Here is an 18,432-nt window from a genome sequence, read left to right on the forward strand (position 1 = left end):
CTGTTGGTCCGTCGGTCGGTCCGTCTGTTGGTCCGTTTGTTGAGCCGTTGGTCTGTTGGTCCGGTCTGTTGAGCCGTTGGTCTGTTGGTCCGTCAGTTGGTCCGTCTGTCGGTCCGTCAAACATAGTTTGTAAAGATATGAATGATGATTACCACCGTTAATATCCTGACATCCAGTGTGTTGTATGGAAAGTAGCTTCTTAGGAAAATATCATTCTTCACATAAAAACAATAACGGAGCATTTCTGTTCATTGTACAGTTAATTCTTCTGTCAGTCTGTGTGATGGTTGGTCTGTAGGTGAGTGGGTCTGTTGATCCGTTGGTCTGTTGGTCGATCCGTTGGTCCGTCTGTTGGTCCGTTTGTTGAGCCGTTGGTCTGTTGGTCCGGTCTGTTGGTCTGTTGGTCCGTCTGTTGAGCCGTTGGTCTGTTGGTCCGTCTGTTGGTCCGTCAAACATAGTTTGTAAAGATATGAATGATGATTACCACCGTTAATATCCTGACATCCAGTGTGTTGTATGGAAAGTAGCTTCTTAGGAAAATATCATTCTTCACATAAAAACAATAACGGAGCATTTCTGTTCATTGTACAGTTAATTCTTCTGTCAGTCTGTGTGATGGTTGGTCTGTAGGTGAGTGGGTCTGTTGATCCGTTGGTCTGTTGATCGGTCTGTCGATCCGTCCATCCATCGATCCGGTCCGTTGGTCCGTCTGTTGGTCCGGTCTGTCGATCCGGTGCATTGGTCCGTCTGTTGGTCCGTTTGTTGAGCCGTTGGTCTGTTGGTCCGGTCTGTTGGTCCGTTGGTCTGTTGGTCCGTCCGTTGGTCTGTTGGTCCGTTGGTCCGTCTGTTGGTCCGTCGGTCGGTCCGTCTGTTGGTCCGTTTGTTGAGCCGTTGGTCTGTTGGTCCGGTCTGTTGAGCCGTTGGTCTGTTGGTCCGTCAGTTGGTCCGTCTGTCGGTCCGTCAAACATAGTTTGTAAAGATATGAATGATGATTACCACCGTTAATATCCTGACATCCAGTGTGTTGTATGGAAAGTAGCTTCTTAGGAAAATATCATTCTTCACATAAAAACAATAACGGAGCATTTCTGTTCATTGTACAGTTAATTCTTCTGTCAGTCTGTGTGATGGTTGGTCTGTAGGTGAGTGGGTCTGTTGATCCGTTGGTCTGTTGGTCGATCCGTTGATCCGTTGATCGGTCTGTCGATCCGTCACCACAGGTGGAAACATGTAACCTACTGGAGGACATTTTGATTTGTTACTTCTCGACCTGTGCATCTCAATAACTCGTCCTTCTCGCTTCCATCAAGGTGAATGTTGAACTGTGTGGAAGAAGATGATCAGACAGACACGGACTCAGTGATGTTGACCTGCCTGGCCCTTCACCGTGGCCCTTCACCGGGGCCCTTCACCTGGGCCCTAAACCTGGTTTCATATCAAGGTAACGAATTTAATCATAAACACATAGTTTGTATGGATATGGCATAGAGAGTCACTACATCCCCTCCCAATTGTATTAAATCATAATGCAGAGTTATGGTGTTAAAGATTTGTCTTTGTGTGTCAGCAGGATGAATCGCTCCTGAACGTGGAGAAAGAGAGGATCTGGACAAAGGGGCGGAGCCAGGGATGTTTCATTTCTTTCTTTAACATTGTTGAGCAGTTGGTCTGTTGGTCCGTCTGTTGGTCCGTTGGTCTGTTGGTCCGTCTGTTGGTCCGTCTGTCGGTCCGTCTGTCGGTCCGTCAAACATAGTTTGTAAAGATATGAATGATGATTACCACCGTTAATATCCTGGCATCCAGTCTGTTGTATGGAAAGTAGCTTCTTAGGAAAATATCATTCTTTACATAAAAACAATAACAGAGCATTTCTGTTCATTGTACAGTTAATTCTTCTGTCAGTCTGTGTGATGGTTGGTCTGTAGGTGAGTGGGTCTGTTGATCCGTTGGTCTGTTGGTCAGTCCGTTGATCCATCTATCCGGTCCGTTGGTCCGTCTGTTGGTCCGTTTGTTGAGCCGTTGGTCTGTTGATCTGTTGATCCGTTGATCGGTCTGTCGATCCGTCGATCCGGTCCGTTGGTCCGTCTGTTGGTCCGTCTGTTGGTCCGTCTGTTGAGCCGTTGGTCTGTTAGTCCGGTCTGTTGGTCTGTTGGTCTGTTGGTCCGTCTGTTGAGCCGTTGGTCTGTTGATCCGTCTGTTGGTCCGTCTGTTGGTCCGTCTGTCGGTCCGTCAAACATAGTTTGTAAAGATATGAATGATGATTACCACCATTAATATCCTGACATCCAGTGTGTTGTATGGAAAGTAGCTTCTTAGGAAAATATCATTCTTTACATAAAAACAATAACGGAGCATTTCTGTTCATTGTACAGTTAATTCTTCTGTCAGTCTGTGTGATGGTTGGTCTGTTGATCCGTCGGTCTGTTGGTCGGTCCGTTGATCCGTTGATCGGTCTGTCGATCCGTCGATCCATCGATCCGGTCCGTTGGTCCGTCTGTTGGTCCGGTCTGTCGATCCGGTCCGTTGGTCCGTCTGTTGGTCCGTTTGTTGAGCCGTTGGTCTGTTGGTCCCGTCTGTTGGTCCGTTGGTCTGTTGGTCCGTCCATTGGTCTGTTGGTCCGTTGGTCCGTCCGTTGATCCGTCGATCCGGTCCGTTGGTCCGTTTGTTGAGCCGTTGGTCTGTTGATCTGTTGATCCGTTGATCGGTCTGTCGATCCGTTGATCCATCGATCCGGTCCGTTGGTCCGTCTGTTGGTCCGTCTGTTGGTCCGTTTGTTGAGCCGTTGGTCTGTTGGTCCGGTCTGTTGGTCCGTCTGTTGAGCCGTTGGTCTGTTGGTCCGGTCTGTTGGTCTGTTGGTCCGTCTGTTGAGCCGTTGGTCTGTTGGTCCGTCTGTTGGTCCGTCTGTTGGTCCGTCAAACATAGTTTGTAAAGATATGAATGATGATTACCACCGTTAATATCCTGACATCCAGTGTGTTGTATGGAAAGTAGCTTCTTAGGAAAATATCATTCTTCACATAAAAACAATAACGGAGCACATCGTACAGTTAATTCTTCTGTCAGTCTGTGTGATGGTTGGTCTGTAGGTGAGTGGGTCTGTTGATCCGTTGGTCCGTCGGTCGGTCCGTTGGTCCGTCGGTCGGTCCGTTGGTCTGTTGGTCGGTCAGTTGATCCGTCGGTTGATCCGTCGGTTGATCCGTTGGTTGTTTGGTCTGTTGGTCGGTCCGTTGGTTGTTTGGTCGTTCTTGTGGGAGTTCCTGTAGTTTCTGGACTGGAGGTTTCTCCTCCTGCAGTTAGGTCTGTTGGTCTGTTGGTCGGTCCGTTGGTCTGTTGGTCGGTCCGTTGATCTGTTGGTCGGTCTGTCGATCCGGTCTGTTGGTCTGTTGGTCCGTCTGTTGGTCCGTTTGTTGAGCCGTTGGTCGGTCTGTAGGTCCGTTGGTCCGTCGGTCTGTTGGTCCTTCAATCCGTCGGTCTGTTGGTCCTTCAATCCGTCGATCCGGTCTGTTGGTTGGTCTGTTGGTCTGTTGGTCCGTCTGTTGAGCCGTTGGTCTGTTGGTCCGTCTGTCGGTCCGTCTGTCGGTCCGTCAAACATAGTTTGTAAAGATATGTGTGATGGTTGGTCTGTAGGTGAGTGGGTCTGTTGATCCGTTGGTCCGTCTGTTTATCCGTTTGTTGAGCCGTCGGTCCGGTCTGTTGGTCTGTTGGTCGGTCCGTTTGTCTGTTGGCCGGTCAGTTGATCCGTCGGTTGTTTGGTCTGTTGGTCGGTCCGTTGATCCGTTGGTTGTTTTGTCGTTCTTGTGGGAGTTCCTGTAGTTTCTGGACTGGAGGTTTCTCCTCCTCCACCATCACACTGACACAGATCAACTGGACAAAGTGAGTTAGATCAAACCAGAAAAATTCTTCTAAGAATTGAATCGTAGAACATAAATTAAATGTGTTCTATGATCCACATTCTGGTTGAGCTTCTCTTTAACACGACATGTGGATACAGTTACTGTAACACAATGGATGTGATATTAACTGTTAATAAACATTCATATCATACAAGCTATTTGTTCATGATTTAATCTTTTTACTATAAGTAGCAATTTTTTAATAATATTATATCATATATTAAAATATAATTTTTAAGATCATAATTCTGTCTGTAGTATGATTTTCATTTAATTTCCACTGTCAGTCGTTCTAGTCGTCTGTCTGTTGGTCATAGGAACAAATTAAATGTAAATCGTAACAGACAGAATCTTGGTCTTGGCAATGAGGGGGGAAATCATCAGATGTAGAAGAATAGATTTTATGTTGTTTCTGTACTTGTGTATTTCCTCAATAACTCTTCTCTCTTCCCTTGCCGGTCTCCTCTCCACCCCCAAAACCAAACTGTGTCTTTGTAGACGGATCTGTCTCCAGGGCTGCTCCCAGGCTGTGGAACTCCCTCCCCAAGAGATCCGTGATTCTGACTCCCTCACCACCTCAGTCACGCCTAAAAACCACCTTCTCCTCCGCATATCCCCCTGCCCCCCCCTCTGCCCTCCCTGCCCAGCATCCCTCTCTCTCTGCCCCCCCCTCTGCCCTGTGTCCCCCCCTCTGCCCCCCCTTTACACTTTTTTTCCTGTTTGTTTTCTTGATTTGTTTTGTACCAGCGCTTTGGGTTCATGAAAAGCGCTTTAAAAATTAAATATATTATTATATATTATCATTATTATTCCCTTGAGGTAAATGAATGAAAAGTGCTTTATATATTATTGTCAATTGTTTGTACGAGATGTTTGTCCTATTGAGACATTACACATGTTTTCATATGATGCTTTAAAGTGACAAGTGTAATGTAATTTGATAATTCACATTAAATCAATGTTGTTATTGTGTCATTCTATTAATTTCCGCCCTCCAGCAGTGTTTCATCAGGGGTCTGACCTCACTTGACCCTGGGTAACTACATCAGAAGAGATTGTTTTTCACGTGAAGGTTTGAATGTGGAGCTTCACTGAACGGGTTCTGACGTGAAACATCACAGATCAAAACAGGAAGTAAAAAGTTGTCATTCTTTTTCAATAAGTGTCAACTTCAGTTCACTTGTGGCCGTACAGGGCACACAGAGTCGCCGTCGTGGAACCAACCAGCATGTCACAGAAGATCCACAGGTTCTGTGTGGAGCAGGACGAGCAGTCAGTCTGGTTTCCTCCAGAAGGAACCTGAGGACACGGGAAGTCGTATTTAGTTTCCACATGAGAAACAAGAGTTTATAACTAATGTCACACATTAAAGAGATTTGTTCTGTGCTGCACAATTGTGAATGTTTCAATTGGAAATGTTATAAACCACTGATGGCTCCTTGCTCATCAGTGGTGGAAATTTACCAATGTAACTGCTGTGACGTGTGTTTTTGGGGTGGAACATCACACTGATTTGTTTTTGTGGTGGAACGTCACAGTGATTTGATTTGTGGTGGAACGTCACAGTGATTTGTCACACAGTGATTTGTTTTGTGTTTTTGGGGTGGAACGTCACAGTGATTTGACACAGTGATTTGTTTTGTGTTTTTGGGGTGGAACGTCACACAGTGATTTGTCAAAGTGATTTGTTTTGTGTTTTTGGGGTGGAACGTCACACACTGATTTGTCACAAAGTGATTTGTCACAAAGTGATTTGTCACAGTGATTTGTTTTGTGTTTTTGGGGTGGAACGTCACAGTGATTTGTCACAGTGATTTGTTTTGTGTTTTTGGGGTGGAACGTCACAGTGATTTGTCACACAGTGATTTGTTTTGTGTTTTTGGGGTGGAACGTCACAGTGATTTGACACAGTGATTTGTTTTGTGTTTTTGGGGTGGAACGTCACACAGTGATTTGTCAAAGTGATTTGTTTTGTGTTTTTGGGGTGGAACGTCACACACTGATTTGTCACAAAGTGATTTGTCACAAAGTGATTTGTCACAGTGATTTGTTTTGTGTTTTTGGGGTGGAACGTCACAGTGATTTGTCACAGTGATTTGTTTTGTGTTTTTGGGGTGGAACGTCACAGTGATTTGTCACACAGTGATTTGTTTTGTGTTTTTGGGGTGGAACGTCACACAGTGATTTGTCACAAAGTGATTTGTGTTTTTGGGGTGGAACGTCACAGTGATTTGTCACACAGTGATTTGTTTTGTGTTTTTGGGGTGGAACGTCACACACTGATTTGTCACACACTGATTTGTTTTGTGTTTTTGGGGTGGAACGTCACAGTGATTTGTCACACAGTGATTTGTTTTGTGTTTTTGGGGTGGAACGTCACACACTGATTTGTCACAAAGTGATTTGTCACAAAGTGATTTGTCACAAAGTGATTTGTCACAAAGTGATTTGTCACACAGTGATTTGATTTGTGTTTTTGGGGTGGAACGTCACACAGTGATTTGTCACAAAGTGATTTGTCACAAAGTGATTTGTCACAAAGTGATTTGTCATAGTGATTTGTCACACAGTGATTTGTTTTGTGTTTTTGGGGTGGAACGTCACAGTGATTTGTCACAAAGTGATTTGTTTTGTGTTTTTGTGGTGGAACGTCACACTGATTTGTTTTGTGTTTTTGGGGTGGAACGTCACAGTGATTTGTCACAGTGATTTGTTTTGTGTTTTTGGGGTGGAACGTCACACAGTGATTTGTCACACAGTGATTTGTTTTGTGTTTTTGGGGTGGAACGTCACACAGTGATTTGTCACAAAGTGATTTGTCACACAGTGATTTGTTTTGTGTTTTTGGGGTGGAACGTCACACACTGATTTGTCACAAAGTGATTTGTCACAAAGTGATTTGTTTTGTGTTTTTGGGGTGGAACGTCACAGTGATTTGTCACACAGTGATTTGTTTTGTGTTTTTGGGGTGGAACGTCACACAGTGATTTGTCACAGTGATTTGTCACAGTGATTTGTTTTGTGTTTTTGGGGTGGAACGTCACAGTGATTTGTCACAGTGATTTGTTTTGTGTTTTTGGGGTGGAACGTCACACAGTGATTTGTCACAAAGTGATTTGTCACACAGTGATTTGTCACAGTGATTTGTTTTGTGTTTTTGGGGTGGAACGTCACAGTGATTTGTTTTGTGTTTTTGGGGTGGAACGTCACACAGTGATTTGTCACAAAGTGATTTGCCACAAAGTGATTTGTCACACAGTGATTTGTTTTGTGTTTTTGGGGTGGAACGTCACAGTGATTTGTTTTGTGTTTTTGGGGTGGAACGTCACAGTGATTTGTTTTGTGTTTTTGGGGTGGAACGTCACAGTGATTTGTCACAGTGATTTGTTTTGTGTTTTTGGGGTGGAACGTCACACAGTGATTTGTCACACAGTGATTTGTCACACAGTGATTTGTTTTGTGTTTTTGGGGTGGAACGTCACAAAGTGATTTGTTTTGTGTTTTTGGGGTGGAACGTCACAGTGATTTGTCACACAGTGATTTGTTTTGTGATTTTGGGGTGGAACGTCACACAGTGATTTGTCACAAAGTGATTTGTCACACAGTGATTTGTTTTGTGATTTTGGGGTGGAACGTCACAGTGATTTGTCACAGTGATTTGTTTTGTGTTTTTGGGATGGAACGTCACACAGTGATTTGTCACAAAGTGATTTGTCACACAGTGATTTGTCACAGTGATTTGTTTTGTGTTTTTGGGGTGGAACGTCACACACTGATTTGTCACACAGTGATTTGTCACACAGTGATTTGTTTTGTGTTTTTGGGGTGGAACGTCACACACTGATTTGTCACAAAGTGATTTGTCACACAGTGATTTGTTTTGTGTTTTTGGGGTGGAACGTCACAGTGATTTGTCACACAGTGATTTGTTTTGTGTTTTTGGGGTGGAACGTCACACAGTGATTTGTCACAGTGATTTGTCACAGTGATTTGTTTTGTGTTTTTGGGGTGGAACGTCACACAGTGATTTGTCACAGTGATTTGTTTTGTGTTTTTGGGGTGGAACGTCACACAGTGATTTGTCACAAAGTGATTTGTCACACAGTGATTTGTCACACAGTGATTTGTTTTGTGTTTTTGGGGTGGAACGTCACAGTGATTTGTTTTGTGTTTTTGGGGTGGAACGTCACAGTGATTTGTCACAGTGATTTGTTTTGTGTTTTTGGGGTGGAACGTCACACAGTGATTTGTCACACAGTGATTTGTTTTGTGTTTTTGGGGTGGAACGTCACAGTGATTTGTTTTGTGTTTTTGGGGTGGAACGTCACAGTGATTTGTCACACAGTGATTTGTTTTGTGATTTTGGGGTGGAACGTCACACAGTGATTTGTCACAAAGTGATTTGTCACACAGTGATTTGTCACAGTGATTTGTTTTGTGTTTTTGGGATGGAACGTCACACAGTGATTTGTCACAAAGTGATTTGTCACACAGTGATTTGTCACAGTGATTTGTTTTGTGTTTTTGGGGTGGAACGTCACACACTGATTTGTCACACAGTGATTTGTCACACAGTGATTTGTTTTGTGTTTTTGGGGTGGAACGTCACACACTGATTTGTCACAAAGTGATTTGTCACACAGTGATTTGTTTTGTGTTTTTGGGGTGGAACGTCACAGTGATTTGTCACACAGTGATTTGTTTTGTGTTTTTGGGGTGGAACGTCACACAGATATTTGTCACAGTGATTTGTCACAGTGATTTGTTTTGTGTTTTTGGGGTGGAACGTCACACAGTGATTTGTCACAGTGATTTGTTTTGTGTTTTTGGGGTGGAACGTCACACAGTGATTTGTCACAGTGATTTGTTTTGTGTTTTTGGGGTGGAACGTCACACTGATTTGTCACAAAGTGATTTGTTTTGTGTTTTTGGGGTGGAACGTCACACAGTGATTTGTCACAGTGATTTGTTTTGTGTTTTTGGGGTGGAACGTCACACAGTGATTTGTCACACAGTGATTTGTTTTGTGATTTTGGGGTGGAACGTCACACAGTGATTTGTCACAGTGATTTGTTTTGTGTTTTTGGGGTGGAACGTCACACAGTGATTTGTCACAAAGTGATTTGTCACACAGTGATTTGTCACAGTGATTTGTTTTGTGTTTTTGGGGTGGAACGTCACACAGTGATTTGTCACAAAGTGATTTGTCACACAGTGATTTGTTTTGTGTTTTTGGGGTGGAACGTCACACAGTGATTTGTCACAAAGTGATTTGTCACAAAGTGATTTGTTTTGTGTTTTTGGGGTGGAACGTCACAGTGATTTGTCACACAGTGATTTGTTTTGTGTTTTTGGGGTGGAACGTCACACAGTGATTTGTCACAGTGATTTGTTTTGTGTTTTTGGGGTGGAACGTCACACTGATTTGTCACAAAGTGATTTGTTTTGTGTTTTTGGGGTGGAACGTCACAGTGATTTGTTTTGTGTTTTTGGGGTGGAACGTCACAGTGATTTGTTTTGTGTTTTTGGGGTGGAACGTCACAGTGATTTGTCACAGTGATTTGTTTTGTGTTTTTGGGGTGGAACGTCACACAGTGATTTGTCACACAGTGATTTGTTTTGTGATTTTGGGGTGGAACGTCACACAGTGATTTGTCACAGTGATTTGTTTTGTGTTTTTGGGGTGGAACGTCACACAGTGATTTGTCACAAAGTGATTTGTGTTTTTGGGGTGGAACGTCACAGTGATTTGTCACAGTGATTTGTTTTGTGTTTTTGGGGTGGAACGTCACACAGTGATTTGTCACAGTGATTTGTCACACTGATTTGTTTTGTGTTTTTGGGGTGGAACGTCACAGTGATTTGTCACACAGTGATTTGTTTTGTGTTTTTGGGGTGGAACGTCACAGTGATTTGTCACAGTGATTTGTTTTGTGTTTTTGGGGTGGAACGTCACAGTGATTTGTCACAGTGATTTGATTTGTGTTTTTGGGGTGGAACGTCACAGTGATTTGTCACAGTGATTTGATTTGTGTTTTTGGGGTGGAACGTCACACAGTGATTTGTCACACAGGGATTTGTTTCGTGTCTTTGTGTCACAACAAGTCACCCAAAAAAACACAACAACTTCACATTTCAGACACGTAAGCAGGGGGACTTGAACCAGCCACTCTGGACTGGCTGAATCTTAACCAAAGAGTAACTGCTTGAGCTGCTCTCCTGGTGATATTGTCTCTTCACTTTGAGTGTTATAATTATTAAACAGTCAGATTCTCAACCTCTCATCTGTGACTTGTCTCCATCCGGTGCAGGTTTGAACCAGCGTCTCTCAGACTTCTCCTCTGTTCCACCGTCTCTCCTTCACTCTCATCTGCTCTCGTAGTTCTTCTCTCTTCAATCGGTCCGTGGGACTTGATCAGTTCAACGAGTCTCATAAGACTCAATTCTTCGGACAGTGTGACTTCTTTGGGTCTGGGTTTGAACCGGCGTCTCTCGGAGATGTCGATTCCGCAGTTGCAGACAAACCCATTGCGCCATCGAGAACTCTTCCCATTCCAGTTATCTCTGCTGGTGCATTTGACTCTTCGCTTATTTAATAAATATGATCAAATAGGATTTGAACCCAGGTCCTCTGATCCACCTGTCCTTCCTCTAACAACATGAGCTTTGGGATCAGACTCTTCTTGGAGTTCTTGACTTTCACCACAGGTGTTGGACTCGATCTATTCACAGTCTCATAAGAGTTAAATCACCAACCGGTCCGACCGGTGACGGGGTTGAACCAGCGTCTCCAGGACTAGACGACCCTCCACACCACCGAGTCTCAGAAGTCTTGAACCTGCGACCTCTGCGCCACCGTCTCTCCTTCACTTTAAACTGCTCTCGTAGCTTCTGACATCCTCCTCACATTCTGTTGGACTTGATGATTTCACAGAGTCTCATAAGACTTGAACCTGCGACCTCTGATCTGCCAGAGTGACGTCACAAATTGACGTTCATTTGATCCATCTGTACATCAGTTTGAAGTGAAACTTTGTCCCGGTGGATGTTGACAGATGCTCTACCAGCCTCAGGTTGAAGATGAGATTCATCCTCGTCGCTGCCCTGTTGAGCCAAGAGAAGGCGACCAGCAGACACTTCAGGTGTCGCCACCAATCAGCAGCAAGGTCAATTGAACTCTCATCGTTGGTGTAGGAGGGTTGTTCCCTCTTGAGTTACTTTAGATCATTTTTGTCTTCATGCTCACATATATCCCTTTTATTGCAGATCCAGACTGTTTCCCTGGGCTCAATAGATTTGTTGGTTTAGGTATCGTGAAATAATATTTCTCTCTCCTTCTCCTGTTCCAGTACTCTAATTCTTAATAACTATCATTGTTAACTGATTGCACGTCTCCTGCTTCTTGAACCTTGACTTGTAATGTGTCTGCATGTGTGTTACCTGCAGGACGACAGCAGGAAGCTGCTCACAACGTTTGAATCCTGTGGAGGACTATAGGTAGGAGGTGAAATCAGGAAGACGGAAACCGTGGATGTCTTAAGCAGAAGTATTTATCATAAGAGCTCAATATCAACAGGTCCCCAGTGTTCACTCCCCGGTCTCTGTAGTGTATTCAGCTTTGAGTAATGTCGTCATCTCCCCGCGACTATGACACTTCGAGTGAGACTTCAGCTGCTCGATGATTGTTTGGGCCTGCCACAGACGAGATGACCTCGCTTGGTGCCTGAGAAGACTCGTCTTAACAGTTTCTCAGGAAAGATAGAAGAAAATTCCTTAACAGGAGGGACAATCATCATCCCTGTCAATTTGTAATTTTTGAAGTAAAGTAAATCAAATTGAAGTAAAACTACCTCCTAGATACATCTGACCCTGGATAAGAAAGACACGAGTTATTGGGGAGATGCACAAGTAGAGAAGAAACATAAATAAAATTCTTCTAAATCTTGATTGCATACATATGTTTTATGTTCTTCAAAGAAATACATTTTCAGACATATATTTTATATATGAAGGCAGCAGAGAGGCTGCTCTCCACTGCTGGAGACATCTTCTTACTAATGATGCTGATTGTTGAAGAAGTCTGTTGGTCTGACAAGACTGCTAACAGACAGACAGACCAACAGACGGACCCACAGACCAACAGACAGACCAACAGACGGACCCACAGACAGACAGCCCAACAGACGGACCCACAGACAGACCCACAGATCAACAGACAGACAGACGGACCCACAGACCAACAGACAGACCAACAGACAGACAGCCCAACAGACGGACCCACAGACAGACCGACCCACAGACCAACAGACAGACCAACAGACGGACCCACAGACCAACAGACAGACAGACAGACAGACAAACAGACCGACAGACGGACCCACAGACCGACAGACGGACCATCAGACCAACAGACAGACAGACAGACCCACAGACCTACAGACAGACCCACAGATCGACAGACAGACAGACAGACGGACCAACAGACCAACCAACAGACCAACAGACACACCAACAGACGCACCAACAGACCAACAGACGGACCAACAGACAGACCAACAGACCAAGAGACGGACCAACACACCAACAGACGGACCAACAGACCAACCAACAGACAGACCAACAGACAGACCAACAGACAGACCAACAGACGGACCAACAGACCAACAGACGGACCAACAGACGGACCAACAGACAGACTAACAGACAGACCAACAGACGGACCAACAGACCAACAGACAGACCAACAGACGGACCAACAGACCAACAGACAGACTAACAGACAGACCAACAGACGGACCAACAGACGGACCAACAGACAGACAGACAGACCAACAGACAGACAGACCAACAGACCAACAGACCAACCAACAGACAGACAGACCAACAGATCAACAGACCAACCAACAGACAGACAGACCAACAGACAGACCAACAGACAGACAGACAGACAGACAGACAGACCAACAGACAGACAGACCAACAGACGGACCAACAGACAGACAGACAGACAGACCAACAGACAGACCAACAGACCAACCAACAGACAGACAGACCAACAGACTTCTTCAACACTCAGCAGCATTACTAAGATGTCTCCAGCAGTGGAGAGCAGCCTCTCTACTGCCCTCATATATACATTTGTATGAATGAAAATACAAAGACTCTTCAGCAGACACATCGTTTTAAAATTCCTACTGTACCGTAATATTTTAGAACTGAAGTATTCTCTGCTTCTCTGCAGGGATCCACTTAACACCTGACGTTCACAGAGAAAACCTCATAGTATAGTAAGGCATAAAAACTCCAGTTCATAATAATAATTATAATGCTGATAATGACACTGAGGCAGTAATAATAATAATAATAATAGAGTTGTTGGATCTAGATGCTGCAGCTCTGGAGTCAGGGACTCCTGCAGAACAAGGACAGAGAAGGAGTCATGGCATAGTGAGGTTTACAAACTTCAAAAAGTGTCATAGTATAGCATGGTAATAATAATAATAATATATTTAATTTTTAAAGCGCTTTTCATGAACCCAAAGCGCTGATACAAAACAAAACAAAACAAGAAAACAAACAGAGAAGAGTGGGGAGGGAGTTCCACAGCCTGGGAGCAGCCCTGGAGAAAGATCTGTCTCCAAAGACACAGAGTTTGGTTTTGGGGGTGGAGAGGAGACCGGCAGAGGAGGATCTGAGGGACCGTGTGGCTCGGTAGGGGGAGAGGAGATCAGTGAGGTATTGGGGAGAGATGGTGGAGGACCTTGAAGGTGAGGACCAGGACCTTGAAGGTTAGGACCAGGACCTTGAAGGTGAGGACCAGGACCTTGAAGGTGAGGACCAGGACCTTGAGAGGACCAGGACCTTGAAGGTGAGGACCAGGACCTTGAGAGGACCAAGACCTTGAAGGTGAGGACCAGGACCTTGAAGGTGGGGACTAGGACCTTGAAGGTGAGGACCAGGACCTTGAGAGGACCAGGACCTTGAAGGTGAGGACCAGGACCTTGAAGGTGGGGACTAGGACCTTGAAGGTGAGGACCAGGACCTTGAAGGTGAGGACCAGGACCTTGAGAGGACCAGGACCTTGAAGGTGAGGACCAGGACCTTGAAGGTGAGGACCAGGACCTTGAAGGTGAGGACCAGGACCTTGAAGGTGAGGACTAGGACCTTGAAGGTGAGGACCAGGACCTTGAAGGTGGGGACTAGGACCTTGAAGGTGAGGACCAGGACCTTGAAGGTGAGGACTAGGACCTTGAAGGTGAGGACCAGGACCTTGAGAGGACCAGGACCTTGAAGGTGAGGACCAGGACCTTGAAGGTGAGGACCAGGACCTTGAAGGTGAGGACCAGGACCTTGAAGGTGAGGACCAGGACCTTGAAGGTGAGGACCAGAGGTGAGGACCAGGACCTTGAAGGAGAGGACCAGGACCTTGAAGGTGAGGACCAGAGGTGAGGACCAGGACCTTGAAGGTGAGGACCAGGACCTTGAAGGTGAGGACCAGAGGTGAGGACCAGGACCTTGAAGGAGAGGACCAGGTCCTTGAAGGTGAGGATCAGGACCTTGAAGGTGAGGACCAGGACCTTGAAGGTGATTCGGTGGGAGACAGGGAGCCAGTGGAGTAGTTTTAGGACTGGGGTGATGTGGTGCCAGGATTTGATGTGGGTGATGAGACGGGCGGCTGCGTTCTGGACCAGTTGGAGTCTTTTGATGGAGCCGGGGCTGATGCCAAGGAGGAGAGAGTTGCAACAATCTAAACGGGAGGAGATGAAGGCGTGGATGAGTCGTTCGGCGGCGGGGGGTGTGAGTGAGGGTCTGATCTTGGCGATGTTACGGAGGTGAAAGAAGGAGGGTTTGACTATGTGGTGGATATGGGGTTCGAGGGAGAGGTGTGGCATCAAAATCAAAAATAATGTGTTCAGTCAACAGATGCAGTGTCACATTTTGACACCATGCAGCAGGGAGCCGTCACTTCCGTAGGTCGACGTGAGACGGATCATTCTCTCCTCGTGGTTTACAGCTCGACTTCTGCTTCAAGATTCATGAAGGGACTGTATGAAAGTTACTGGACATTATACACTTTATAATCACAAAGGCAAAAATATTAGGATAGAGTAAAAAGAGGTCAACAGAAGCCGTCGTCGTCATCTCAGAGTTGAGACAGGATAGTTGGAGCTCGTCGGCTGCTGTGGTGCAAATATCATATTTTGTTACTCATAATAAACACTTCATAACCAGTATGCATTCTGTTTTATTTATCTATACAATTGAGCACCCCCCCCCCAGACTATTTACACAATATATTTCATTTCTTTTACATATAGTTCAGAACGGAAACATTCAAATTAGCTGTTAAGTGTTGCATTGTATAAAATACAGTGGCAAACATTTAAAAATAAAAAAAATGCATATAAACAATTGTGAACAGTACTGGATTCAAAAGGTGAAACTTTAGTAAGTTTAGTAAGTTTTCTAATCTGTGCAAAAGTTTGCAAATCCCATGAAAGTTCAGCAGACGACGCGTCGACTTCAGCAACTTTTGTTCTACATCTGTGCTCGAGAAGGAGAAAGGAAAGCGCCCCGTGTTCTGCTGCTGCTTCGTCCTGTCGCGTGAAGGTTCCTCATCACCTCCCACTTCTCTGCGCTCACATGCAGTCGGGCCAAACGCGAAGCCAAATGTTTCACGCGATGAGGTCACGTACAAAGTCGCGGATGACTTTGTCACCCGCTTAAGTTTGAAATTGGAACTTGAGCTTACGTTTTGCGATGTCGCCAAAAGCCAATTAGCGTCGTGGTTTTCCTGACGTCCGAAAGAGATTGGGCCAATATTTGCGGGTTGTGTTTACTTTATATATATTCTACATCTATGTCATAAGATATATAATTATATTTATAAGCAAATTTTGGCCACACACCATGAATATTCGCCCGTTCTCATCAGTGACATCAACGCTGGTTGGCTTTCACGCCATGAGCCTACACCTTCTCACCAGGGTTCAGGAGGAAGCAGGTTTCCAGCGCACCGAGCCCCAACTCGTTTGAAGTGTCGAGGTTCAACCAACGAACTAACTCGGGGGGAGAAGGTCGACGTGGGAACTCTGCAGAAATGATACAAAAGTCAATGTGCAATATGCGTCGTCACGACGATCGACTCCAACGGCCAACGCAACACCTCGGCTTTAACTTGCTGCCTGACGCTGAAGTCTTGCTATGCTACATTGAGCCGAATGCGCTGCATTCATCATCGTCCCGTCATCACAGTCCAACTCACATCATCGGGGGGTTGAAGGAAAAAACATAAATCAGGTATATAGAAAAATAATGGCAAATGAAACGCTTTTCTTTTTTGAAAAATAGGTGGAAGTGTCATCTCCAGACACGTGTCACGCACAGTCGAGTCTCCATGCAATAATATGAGCGTGTGCTGGAGTTTGTGTGGTTAGAAAACTAAAATGACTACTTCATTGACTTCATGCAGTTCGTGGTTCAATACATTTACATGTGTGAAGCAGGTTTGTGTTGCTCTGGACTCAGAGAGGCTCACAAAGCTAAGGCTATTCGAAGGCTGAGCTGTTCTCTCTTTCTGATGATTACGAGAAGATAATGGAAGACGTAAAGCATGCGACCGAAAAGGATTCAGGATCTAACTTCCTGTCCCAGCAGTCGAGATATTAATATTTTACATACGATTATACAACGTTTGTGTCGAGGCAGATTGAGGATCATAAAGACTGCGGATGTTTCTTAAAAAAGATAAAGTTTTGTTTCTGTTAAACCTGTTTTTTGTGGGATTCCTGAACATGTCATTGGAACTTAAGGTCCCAAGGGACCAGTGGTCTTTGGGGAGGAGTTCTGTGGCGTTAATCTGGCCACAATCACAACAGCTATGTTCTCTGGGAGAAAAGGTGAGGCAGTAAACTCGACAAGCTGCAGTCGAGCATAGTGGAGAAATTATTGATAGAATAATTATTTAATGTATCATGGTAGACAGAGTGATGGAGAAGCAAGTTTATCTCGGGGTGTTAAGCTGCACCTCAACAGGACAATGTCCCCGTCTAGTTATGGGTTCACGAAATAACCAAATACTGAAGAAAGAAAAGTCATTTTGTAAGAAGATTCTTCTTCTGCTCTTTAAAATCCCCAAACTGCCTCGACAGGCGTCTCCCTTCGGTTCTGACTGCAACATGCAGACGTGGTGTCGACATGACGCAGACGGTAAAGTTCTTCACAAACCTATGAATTAACAACTTCATTCATGCAGTTTTTTTTGTTCTTGATTTCACGCACTCGCCTCAACCTCTCCATTTGATGATCCGATATAAATTCAATCTCAACATAAAAGCTGCTCTTTTATCAGGTTGTAGAAAATCGGTTCTGGAAACACAGCGCTGTGTTTTCCTGTACATGTTCGTCATTATTGCTCTAAAAGGTCGACTGAAGTCGTGTTGTGCACGTTCAATGCGCCGCGTCGTGTTTCTGTGAGCCGGAGTGACGGAGAAGGTTTTTTCAGGTGTCAGGTGAACAGTCAGTAGGCACAGGTCTCCCCGTGAGCTGCGTCGAATTGTTTTGGAGCTAAAAAGATTTAGCTGGAAATATGGAAATGCCTAGAAAAGAGTTTCAAGTAGCTTTCGTCCCCGTGACGAGCGAGGCGCCGTAGAAAACGTGACTTGTCAGCTACAGTGGAGAGTGAACATGCCGAGGAACTCACCTGGTGAGCAGAGGTGCGAGTGAGGAACATGCAGGGAAAGAAAAGACGGCAGGAACTAAAACATGCAGGTCTTTAGAAAAGGTCCGTCAGGTGCCTCGTGTTGCTGGCAGTGCTCTACTTGGAGTATGTACAGTACATGATGACCTCACACACGTTAATAATATAGAGAGTATAAATAGCTCTGTAGAAACCGACTGTGTACATCTAAACCACAGAGTAGGAAGAAGGGGCGGTGCCGTGAGAGTTTCCCAAAAAGAAATGGAAGAAAGTCTAGAGTTTGTTTTCCTTTGCATATTCAGTCTCTTTCTTAGACCCTGAGTCGAGCTTGAGAGAAGACAGTCAGACAAGTGTCAAAGGTCGGGGCGAGGCCTACTGGCTTGGAAGCCCCGGGTCAGAAACTGGCCTTTGGAGTCCCGACATTCCTGAGCTGCTGGGGACGTCTGGCAGAGAGGCCTGTCGGCCGGACGGGAACCTCGGCGGCTCCTGGTGCCGCTGCTCGAGAGAGCGCACGTCGTTTTGTGTCCGTCTCCGGTCCGAGTCCGTGTCGCTCTCGGGCAGTCCGGCAAAGTTCCCGTCTGGAAGAGTCTGTGCGTGCAGGAGGACTGGGGAGGTTTCTTTGGATTTGTCCTGGACTTCCTCTGGGCCGGGGCTCTGCGGGAGACAGGGCCCATCAGTCATTTGGCCGAGACAGACGTACAAACGGCCACGAACAAGATATGTGTGCGTGTGTCGGCCGCACATTCTTCAGAAATGTTCCTGAGGGGCTGTAATTGAGAACGCAAAAGTTGTTGCAGACTTTTCCTGCCAGCCCCCCTTCAGTAAATGTCAAACTTAGCC

General features: G+C 45.3%; 1 protein-coding gene across 5 annotated transcripts in view; it reads right to left on the bottom strand.

The window, feature by feature from the left end:
- Positions 1 to 15,126: 15,126 nt before the first annotated feature.
- The window catches only part of kcnh7 (potassium channel, voltage gated eag related subfamily H, member 7), a 43,115-nt gene continuing 39,809 nt past the window's right edge, over positions 15,127 to 18,432 (bottom strand). For all 5 annotated transcript variants that reach the window (XM_047335817.1, XM_047335821.1, XM_047335820.1 and 2 more), the window contains one exon: positions 15,127 to 18,246. In XM_047335817.1, the coding sequence (XP_047191773.1) occupies positions 17,965 to 18,246 (282 nt within the window). In that variant the 3' untranslated portion in view covers positions 15,127 to 17,964. The remainder of the gene's footprint in view (positions 18,247 to 18,432) is intronic.

Source organism: Scophthalmus maximus, chromosome 1 (genome assembly GCF_022379125.1).
Source record: "Scophthalmus maximus strain ysfricsl-2021 chromosome 1, ASM2237912v1, whole genome shotgun sequence".
Classification (NCBI taxonomy): Eukaryota; Metazoa; Chordata; class Actinopteri; order Pleuronectiformes; family Scophthalmidae; genus Scophthalmus; species Scophthalmus maximus.